The 10,708-nt window shown below is 52.8% G+C and overlaps 2 protein-coding genes and 1 non-coding gene across 3 annotated transcripts; all 3 read right to left on the reverse strand.

Moving 5' to 3' along the window:
* Positions 1-1,620: 1,620 nt before the first annotated feature.
* On the reverse strand, positions 1,621-1,707 carry BDP81DRAFT_t138. The gene has a single exon. It is a non-coding gene; the product is annotated as a tRNA-Glu (tRNA).
* A 1,718-nt stretch (positions 1,708-3,425) lies between these two features.
* BDP81DRAFT_459862 (uncharacterized protein) lies at positions 3,426-5,508 on the reverse strand (the record flags this gene model as incomplete). The annotated part of the gene is made up of 6 exons (XM_060593587.1): positions 3,426-3,596; positions 3,653-4,039; positions 4,097-4,288; positions 4,350-4,463; positions 4,514-5,199; positions 5,256-5,508. The coding sequence occupies 6 exons, from the start codon at positions 5,506-5,508 to the stop codon at positions 3,426-3,428; spliced, it is 1,803 nt and encodes a 600-aa protein (XP_060446711.1).
* A 4,331-nt stretch (positions 5,509-9,839) lies between these two features.
* BDP81DRAFT_316181 (metallo-beta-lactamase superfamily protein) lies at positions 9,840-10,697 on the reverse strand (the record flags this gene model as incomplete). The annotated part of the gene is made up of 1 exon (XM_060584154.1): positions 9,840-10,697. One exon carries the CDS (start codon positions 10,695-10,697, stop codon positions 9,840-9,842), a length of 858 nt encoding a protein of 285 aa, XP_060446712.1.
* Between the last annotated feature and the right edge of the window lie 11 nt (positions 10,698-10,708).

Genomic DNA, 10,708 nt, shown 5'->3' on the forward strand with positions numbered 1-10,708 from the left:
AAAGCAACCCTAGACGGATGTGACGTGCCCCAAAGGACCTGGCCAACATCGGCGACTTTGCCGGATGGAGAACCACGACGGGAGAGAAAGAAGCTTGGAGGTTGAATAACCTTGATTTAGATGATGTGGCTGTACGTATGCTTGTTTACCTCAGCGGGGGGTTGAGGAGGGGGAGGAGAAGGAGGAGGGCATCATGCTAACTTGAACCACGTCAAGTTACCCAGGAACGCCCCTCGAACTAGACTTCAAGACAATGGACTAGAACAGTCCCCCCAGCACCAAAGTATGAGATGAACCTCTAGGTGGTAACGGGGCAGCTTCCTCTCTCTCCTCTTCGCTAACATCTCCTTGGACCATTGACCGGCTCCGAGATACACTTGAACCCGCCTACCTAGTCGCTCGCAAACGGCGGAGACACAGTATAACACGCCGAGAGCCTGGTCAATTAACACGAGCACATATAACGCCACAGCAACTTCCTCCGTTCTGGCCCACACAATTTCGGCCGATCACAAGGCCAGCTTCGGACATGGAGGCATCTCGACCGATGTGACACTGGTTTAAAGTTGCGGGGAAGCTTGATGTAAACCCAGGAATGACTAGCAGTTCTATCCATAGCCCACGAGAGGAGCGGTTCATCTCACGTAAACCGTTTTTATGACAATGGGAACGCGCCTACATACAACCACGTCACTTCTTCCCTCCTTAACCTCCATGAGATCATGACATTGCCCCCCCTCCTCTCTCCTTCGAGAATTTTGCCAGGCACGGCACGGCGCAGCGGTTGCTGGGTGATCGGCTCTGCTGGGAACCTGGATAGGGAGGTGGTTCCTTCCCAAACCTTGCTTGTGGACTTGCTGCAAATCCGGGGATTGCGGGGGAGGGAAGGGTAGAGAATGGGATGGGGGTGGTACTCCGCAATGTGTGAGGTTGCATTCGGAGGGCCAGGGTGTGGCCAAGGACGAAGTTCCTGCATCGGGGGAAGCATCGGGGTCAGTCGAGCCAAGCCGCTCCGCCTGCGGGAAAGGCCATTGAGTGAGAAAGGCACAGTGGCTTGCCGAGGCGAGGCGTTATGAGAGAAGGTGAAAATGGCTTCTGATAATGTGACTCTAGGAAATGTCTTGGTTTTTTTTTCTTTCTTCTTCTAAGAGTGGTCGTGAGTGGATGAAGAGTGGCTTGTTTTGACGGAGACGTGGGCGTGGAGAGTTGTTCAGAGCTCGGGAGCGTTGTCAAATTCGTCACTAGTCGGACAAGGCTTCCCCGCGCCGGCACTTCAATGCCGTTTTTGAATATATAGGATTGCAAGTGCAGGGGTGATTTAAAATGAAGACTTGAGATGTTGACAAGTAACAAATGACATCTTGCTCTCTGGTCAGGTTGGTAAACCGTAAGCTGACAGTGACTGACGGTCACAGAATGCCCAAACCCTCCCAGAGGAAGGAAACGATAGATACTTTGAGGCAAAAACGATTGCCCTACTATTCAAGTTACAGAACAGACATGAATGGGTGCCATATACTTCATTCAAGCAATGGAAATCGAGACAAACTCAGGCTGCGCAACAGACAGATGCATAATAGTAGGATTAAGCCAACTTAACAGAAAAACAAACGGCAAAAGTTCCGAAACCGAGAATCGAACTCGGGGCTATGCCTAACCTCTCACAGAGATGAGAGGGCATCATGTTGGCCACTACACCATATCGGATGTGGGTACTGGTCGGGCTTTGAAATCTGACTACAGACCAAGCCCTCCAGTGGTTGGATAGTGCAGAGCCGATGTTTCAACCCGAATTGTGTTGTCATGGATTGATTGATTGTCTGTGGTCCTGCGTACCTTAAACCATGCAAACTCATTGTAACAAAAAACCAGGCACAAAACTTTCTAACTCAAAGTAAAATGCAGCTCGAATTGAGACTTTCGTCTTGCGTATAGCCTGGGTCAGTGCCATCACAGTCGAACACTGTGTTCCAACACTGTCCCTCAAAACTTTCAAACCTCCAACATCTCATATCTTGGTTCATCTCATCTACCAAAAATACCACCCCCAAAAAAACTCACTTACAGCACCCCCCAAACCAAGGCAAATCTCACAAAAACTACCGTTAAACCACGCTGAACAATACTAAACCGAGCAAAACTCCAAAATAATAAAGAGACTGCTGACCATCTCTCTCTCTCACACACACACACTCCGCAACCATGGCAACCACAACAACCCAAGACTTCACAACCTACTACCTCCAACGCACCACCCAAGAATTCGCAGAGGACCTCGACAAAGTCCGCGCGGCCGACGACTTCAAGGCCGAGTCGCTGTCCTTTCTGATTCATGCTCTGCAGCAGGGCACCGCGCTCTACTCCGCGCGGGACCAGGAGCGCGTCGTCAAGCCTACTACTGTTGCTGCTGCTGCTGCCGCTGCTGCTGCTGCTGCTTCTGTTGTCGCGGATGACGAGGACGTAGACATGGCGGATGCAGCCGCTGCAGTAGCCGACGCGGAGGAGCAGAAGGAGGGCGCCGGTAAAAAGGAAAAGAAGGAGAAAAATGACAAGAAGGAAAAGTCCAAGAAAAGGAAGTCGACTTCTGGTTGAGGACGGGCCACATGTTAGTCTCTTGATGGGAAGGGAAATTTGGGAGGAAGAACGCGAAGCGTTGGGCAAAAAAGCTTTTCTGCATCGCAATGTTCACGAAAAATTACGATTGAACAGTGATTCTCGGGCCGGGAAAGCCTCGTCCTGGTTTTTAGCCGGCACTGGCCTCCTCGAGGGACACCGCCAATATCGCCGGCGTTGAAGCCCCGATCCCGAGAGCAGAGGGGAAAGGACACAAGGCAGGGGTGCAAGCAAGAGAAGAGGTTTCGGGGCCAATGGAAAACGAGGTGGTCCGATTCCAAACAGCTGCATCGAAAGAGTAGAAAGCTACAATCGGTGGTTAGAACCTCATCGCTCCGGTCTGGTGAATGAGACCCGCTGCGCCAAGGACCTGGGCAAAGGTTCGTATGGAACATGAAGGGGTGTCACGAGAAAGTCCAGAGCTAGAGAGAGTACCCAGCATTATGCCAGCAGAAGCGTGACACTGGCGCAGAATACGAATAATGGAATTCGGCTACGAAGCCGTAACAATATCAATACAAAAGAATCTCACATCAGCAAATGCTACTCCCAGCCCTTATAAAAAGCCCCTTAGATAACCATGATGATAATTCAATTCTCCGAGGTGTCATAAGGGTATCTCTAGGATTAAGCATTACAGAAAAAGAAAAAAACGCCCTTCAGCCATGCTTCACACATACACACCATCGCTGTCTAATGCCGTTGTCGACCGCACACTCATTACTGCGTCGTTGCCGTTGTCGTTTCGTATCCGCACTCCATGCCTCTTAACGCGGGTCCTCGGCACTTACGATGAATCATTCGTCGATGACTCAAGACAGCCGATGCGACCGGCGTCCGGCCTCCTTACGCACAGCCCAGCCCTTGATAGCCAACACAATGATGACCCAGGCCATCAAGACACCCACAAGGCCCATGGTCACGGTGTACATGAACATGGCATCTAGGCCGTAGTGCTCCATGCCCTCGACGGTATCGCTAGCCTGGTCCATTGTAAGCTGTTGTTCGTTCGAAGTAAGGTAGGCAAAAGGGAACTTACGCTCGCCATGAAGATGATCCCGCCGGAAATTAGACCAAACGCAGCGAGAAGCTCAGTGGGAGGTCGAGATGGAAGGATGGACTTGGGAGGCTTCAGGTACATGATGACGTATGAAAAACCGCGAGCGAAAGAGGCGCCGGTGAGGAGGTTACCCCACTGCTTGTGAATCATGCTTGAAACCATGGAGTGCTGCGTGTGCGAGCTCATCATGATGCCCATGAGAAGAATCACGAGTGCTGGGATAGGATTGATGGAGAACTCGTACTGCTTCGGCGGCTGGAGTTCCTTCTTCTGCTCTTCCTCGTCGTGGTATTGCTCAGAAGCAGCATCGAGAATCGATGTGTTTAAGAGCTCTCGAACGCGACTCGATTCGATAAGCATGCCGACCTGGTTTCAGGTATTAGTCAACTCTGCGATTCATATTGCCGTTGGTGAGAGGCTTACCAGTCCACCACCGATGAAGAGAACAGTGATTGAAATATGCTCCAGGTCCTGCGCGCTGTATTCTCCTCCCCAGTTTCCAAGATGCTCGAGGAAGATGTTGGTCGATCCGTAGACAAAAATGAGGGCGCTCTCGACGAACTCGGCCGAAGGCCGCCACTTGCCGTCGGCGCGCTTGGGCCGAGCATTCCACGCCTGCCGGAGCAAAGTCAGTAAAACGGTTCCGGACACGGCCGGCAATGGACCGCAGACTTACCCATCCGAGTTCACCAAAGCTACCGCTCCATCGACCCAGGGTCAACAACCCAAGCCAGAAGAAAATGCCGCCCTTGACCCAATGCGCCAAACCGCTGAAGATGCCGTTGCCCTCCTGTGCTTGGTTAGCGTTACGATTCTAGTAAGCTCATTCATGTCACTTACAAAGAACCGCCCATAGGCCACAATTCCTAGACACAAGGTGACAAAACCCAGCAGCAGGATCGTCCTGTCGATCAAGTTGTAGAAAAACAAAAGTCCCTTCAACACGCGTGAAGGCATCTTTCCCGCGACTCTAGCAATGGCCGACCTAGGGTTGGCATTTTCGTTCTCCTTCCTGTTGCTCGGCATGGGCATGGGAAGGCCATCCTCAAGATCGTCCTCTTCCTCGGCGTACTCTTTGAGGTAGGCATCGGAGCTGCGCGGGGACACCTCGTTGGACGATGAAGAGCGGGAATGGCTCCGGAGCGATTCGGTACAAGGCTCAGTGCCCTGCCCACTGTCGTTGGAGAGGCGGTACTCGCTGGCATATCGAGAGCTGTTGATGCGGTGGTGCTCAGCCATGGCAGCCGTAGAAACTGGGATGAATGATTGGTATCCGGTATTGTTAGACGTTTCGCGACTGTCATGCCTCAGAGCGCCAACAACTCTTCCTACAAGGCCGACCAGGACCTGCGCCAAGAGGACCCAGGTTACCAGCCAACCCAGTTTGTGGTGCGCATTGTTGGGGTAGAGATCAGGTGTGCTGGCGTTGTAAATTGTTCCCAGGAGAACTCCAAGCGCATTGATAGCCATAAAAACGGATTGTAGCGCAAGTGTATATCTAGAGCGGGCAATGGAAAGCATCACAGCTGCGAATTGCGTGTAAGTCGGCATACACCTTTCGGCAGGAGCTCGTCAAACTGACCAACTGGCAGAACGAATATCCAGGCGAGCACCATAGCTCCAATGTGCGCGTACATTAGTCCGGCATGGTCGGCGAGTGCAAAGTATGTGGGCGGATAGCTTTTGGAGTCGGGTTTCGGCTCGTCTGCGCCGGGGGCCATGCCCATGTCCATCTCCATGGCGTCGGCGCCAGCTTCGTGAGCGCCGTGGGCAACGACCAAGGGCACAATACCCAGCGCCACTACCGTGGTGATTTGGCTAGTTAACGATCTCATCAAGGGCCTTTTTGCGACCAAGATGTTCGTTGTCGCAAGAGGAGGAGAGGGGTGATATCAGGTTCGGCGATGTCGCAAGGATAATGTCGAACTTGTCCCGGATCTATTCAGACAAGGTATGGTACGGTCGGTAAGAGGTCTGATTGGCGCTTCTTTGCAGATTCGTACGCAAGGAGAGAAGACAGAAGAGTAAGCTTCACGATAATCGACAGAATGCCATGAGCGAGAAGGAGGTCGGGACGCCTTTATTAAACAGCAAGTAGAGTGGGGTCTAGCGAGAAGAGAAGTAGAGGAGTCGCGCCGGCGCCAGCACCGCACCGGAGACCGAGAGAAGTCCTTTTGTGACAAGATTCTTGTGTAGACTTGTAAGTGAGGTACAGAGCCGCGGTGTGAGGGTAGGCCAACGATGACTTCTTGGAGCCGGCGTCGGTACACGGCGATGACATGGCCGGGCTCTGGGTACCTTGGGTCTGGGCAGCCAGAAGTCAGGTCATACCCATGCGCGTTCCCCATCTCCATCGTACTTTATGGGATGGTGCAAGAAGGTACCGGTGGTGTATTGCACATGCTATTGGGAGGGCTTCCTAGAAGTCATCCTACCCACCCCGTGTAAGGTAAGGCGGCCGCCGCGAGAAAGAAGTCACCGACCATGGAAGACGCGAGGCGAGTGGCAGCAGTACTGCGTATGTTCGGCAGCGCGTGTGTAAGTGGTGACAAGTGCAAAGGCCGACTCCGAAGGTTCCGAAGGCATCCACGAGCGAGGGTCCGGCCAAGTCCAGCATCGTCCAGTGACCACAGAGAAGAATTAGGCCAAGAGCTGCGCGGGATGGAAACGGTAGTAACTTGTCACCCACCTTGCCCTTGCTGGCGGAGGTATGTACTCGAGGGATGTACCCGCCCGCCGACCCGAAGCTACGGGAGCTGGCCGGCGCGGGCACGTTGTAACTTGCATGGAGGTGGGAGGAAGTAGCTTGGAGGAGTGACATGTGGACGATGGGCGTGGAAGACGCGAGAGCTTCATTCCCTGAGATTCTTCCTTCTCTCCTCCACGCCGTTACTGATGCAGGTGGGGCAGACACTACGCAGTAGGTACATATCCTGGGAACCTGGTGGGGGTGCGGGGAGCTTTCCTGCACCAGCTTACCAGACTAGCTGCCTTATTGCCAGCGGATTTCGCGGCAGTGACGCCATGAGACCCATGCCAGAAATTTTCATCACCACCTTATTGGAGAGAAGAAGGTTGCGACGAGTGCAGTAGCGTAGACGGGCAGGTAAGGTAAGTACTCACCTTACCTTTCTTTGAAAGAAGAGGGTATCATTCCCGGGAACAATTGCGACCAAGTAGCAGTTTGTACTCTCACTCATCCGATGGCTCACTAACACTTACACGCTTAGTCATCCAAGCTCATCCACCAAACGTCCCTGATCATGACATCAAAGTGAGAACCTCGTTCTCGGTAAGTAAGTGGTTAAAACTCACAAAGGCTCATAATGCGCCACTCATTTCATATGTTAGCCTCATGAAGAAGAGAAGAGAGGACAGTTTCCAGCATTCAGATGTACTCCCTTGAACATGGAATCCGTGACCATGCAGCTAGGTGTGACTCTCCCGGGATCAACGGGGGCTAGGGACGCCAGGTAGTCGAGTGGGTAAGGTAGCGACTGTGCGACTACGGAGTGACAGACCAACACCGAACAAAACAACCTTATCGCCAAGATCACGGCAGCCGAGTGCCGTTCTCCGTCGTTCGATCTTCGATGACCTGCCCTCTCTCTACTTACATGCGGCCTTAAGCACCCCGAGAGACGATTTCTGACCACCAAAGAGTCGAGGACACACGCGTTCGATTCGTGATGCTCGCCGCAGCCACTCGAGCGTCGTTGAAGGAAGGCTCAGTGGATTTGTAAGACACCTTCCCAACGGACCAACAATACCAGTGATGTGTGTCCCACCATGTCAGATTCTTACATGAACGTGGCTTCTGAATACCTCCGTCTGGGCATGGCGGCATGGCAGTTGAGTCACACGGAGACGCGCGAGCTAGCAATCGCCATCTCATAACTCCATACCTATCCCTGCCTTGCGTCGATCTGTAGTGTAACTTCATGAAGGTTGTGTGTGTCCATGGTGTGGTGTGCGTCGTTCCCACTCCACCGATGGGTGCGGTAAGCAGAGACTCAAGGAGGGCCGGCCGCAAGCTAAAATCTCATAGGGCAGAAAACAAAATGTATGTTAATAAGCAGAAACAAGAGGTGCAAGCCCCCCCCCCCATGCCGATGCGGGAAGCGCGAAGTACCGACAGGAACGTCTAATCCAGAACGCAAGAACGAAAGAATGGAAACAAGAAAAGTGTTGGCCGCGCTTCCGAAGTTCCGTCCATTGCAAGCCGCGTCAACTTTTCTGACGCCCCAGCCCTGCTCTTGAACTACTGCAACATTACCATTTGCGACTTGGGCCTCCACCGTACATGTCGGTATCCCGACATGGGAAGTTGAACGACGTCCCGGCGGGCGGCCGAGCCTTCTGCCAACGCGGCGCCAAGAGGGAGCAATTAAACGGACACGGAGGATACTCGAAAGCTCCGTTCAGAGAGGCCAGTTACGGAATTTGCTCACCGGCGTGTCTTACTGTCCCGTAGTCCCCGTAGACTGCCCGGCCATGGGGTTGTGAAACTTTTGAACCTCTGATTTCCTATATTGATGATGATGAACTTGTGTCCCTGTCACTTATACCTATTGTGCTGCCTGCCTGCCATCTGCAATGGAACTTTGCTCTGCTTCTCCCAATGGTCTGACTTGAAGGGAGCCAATGACTTCTCCTACTTCTCTCTGCGCCATGCCCTTGGCCTGAGTATCTATCTTATGTCCAATGTGAGCGGTTGACCGAAACCTGCGCTGAATCATCCCCGCATCAACAGATACCAGTAATGATGATACACTTTGAATCATCACGTACAAAATCGCAAGAGAACTAACACCGCGGTGCGCCTTACAGTGACCGCATTACAAATGGGGACGAGATTTGGCGCAAGCCAACAAGCTGAACATCAGTCAGCGAAAAGAAAAATTAAGGTAACCTCATGAACAACAAGTTCCCGCAACTCCACCAAGTGAAGAAAAAAAACCACATGGATGCAAACAGAAAACCCCACAACACCACATCCAGAAATCCACAGAGAAATCATGCGTGCGCATCCTTGCCTCCGATCCGCCCGTCAAATCCGCGATCCCGCCCTCCTTCTTGGCTCCACATGACAAAAGGTCGGGTAAGGTACATTCGATGTACCTTACCTGACGGGAGGTACTTCTGTCTCTCTCTCTCTCTCTCTCTCTCTCTCTCTCTCTCATATGACCAACCGGGCCTGAAAGTCCACACACCACAGTCAAGGCCCCTCTTTTCCCGCGGCCTGCGGTCGGTGGGCCCGGGAATCAAGTCGGAGTCCGACCCGCATCGACCACGGGGCATCGCAAAAAAGGCACAGACAATGGAATTTTACTTGACATGACGCTAGTTCTGAAGAACATGAAATACCGTTAGATTCTGTGCAATTACCAAATACCTTGAAAACTCACATCTGCAACCGAAGAGCACATGTCGTTGAGAAACATCCAACCTTCACACTCCGAATAGCAAGGTAACTACCTACCTTACGTGGTCAACAACTATGAGCTGAACATACAGAAACATGGCACCCCGCCAAATTTGCATGGGCGTTCTCATGATAGCGGCCAACTAGAGGGTAAGACTGTGACATATCACCCAAAAACCCTAGTTTACACCAATCGCTACACTACACCGCCTTCAACCTCTACTGTGTTAAGCTTGTGTCACAAGATATCGGAACAGCGCATCCGTTTCGATGCTACCAAGAAAAAGAAAGTCCTTGGTAAGATGCAGACCGCAGACGCCGTTTCTAGCCTTCTAGGTGGCGCCCCACTATCATCGTACGTCCCGCTCCGTCACGAGGTTCAACTTGTCCGAACCTTCCGGCGCTCTTGTTGCCCTGTGTAACCTTACCGCAGAGCCATCGCGATGCACCGGGCCCAGCTCACGCAATCTTTTTTTCAATCACCGCCCCCAAGCTCCTAATCTTTACTGAGTTGACGGGAAGCTCTTGTATTGTACTGTACGCTCAAAACACTCCGGCCTATAGCAGGATCATCTGGCTTCTATAATGTGTCCAGCCCTCAAAATCGTGCGGTGCATCTCCACTTCCTTACTGCCCTACCTTACACGGTAGCATGCTGAATCACGGCGCCAACCCACCGTCCTCGGATCCGAAGCTCCGGCCAAGGTCCGCTGGGCCCCGCCGTCTATCATCTACGACGGACTACAACGCCGAACGATCCTTCAACTTCCATCTCTCGCCGCTCTGGACAACCTTGTTTTCCTTTTCGAGCTTTTCCAAGATCTGTATAATCCCACCGCTCGCCGGGATATGCAGCTCCTCAGGAACGTCGGCATAGATGACCTTAACAATTTCCATGAGTGTCCAGGCATACGGATCGCCCTCGATATCAGAGCCTTGCCTCGCCGTCTTCAGCGTACGAATGACCTGCTCCTCTCGGGCCTTCCTGTGGTTGATGTATTCTTGAATCTTGGATGGACCGTTGTCAATCACGGGCCCGTGACCCGGATACGCCCTCCCCTTGAACAGGCGCTGCATTCTCTCGAGGCTGTTGAGGTAGACGGTCAAGTCCTCGAATACGGCGGTGCCCTGGCCCAAGACGTTATCCGCCGTGAACATGGCGTCCTCCTCCTCCAAGACGAAGGCCATGTGGTCGACTGTATGCCCCGGGGTGAAGACAGCGGTAAGGCTGGCCCCGTCGACGGAAAACTTTTGGCCGTCCGAGATATCTGACTGGCCTTCCTCGGGCTGGTTCTTGAAGACCTCGGAGCTTGGGGACAGCTCTAGCAGCTGCTGAATGCCGCCAGTGTGATCATGATGCCGGTGAGTGATCAAGAGTTTCTCAACCGTTGCCTTCTCCTCCTCCAGAGTTTTCTTGACGGCAGTGATCCACGAGAGTTTGCCCTCGCCTGTATCGATGAGTATACGGCGGCTGCCCGTGCCGACGAGATACGTGTTGGTGCCTTGCAGCGTAAACTTTCCCGGGTTACCTCCCAGAATGCGGATGCATGCTGGGCTGAGGCGCTCAACTTCGGGCAGTGACACTAGTTGTGAAGACATGATGTTGGTGT

The sequence above is a fragment of the Colletotrichum phormii genome (genome assembly GCF_030913505.1).
Source record: "Colletotrichum phormii strain CBS 102054 chromosome Unknown BDP81scaffold_7, whole genome shotgun sequence".
Classification (NCBI taxonomy): Eukaryota; Fungi; Ascomycota; class Sordariomycetes; order Glomerellales; family Glomerellaceae; genus Colletotrichum; species Colletotrichum phormii.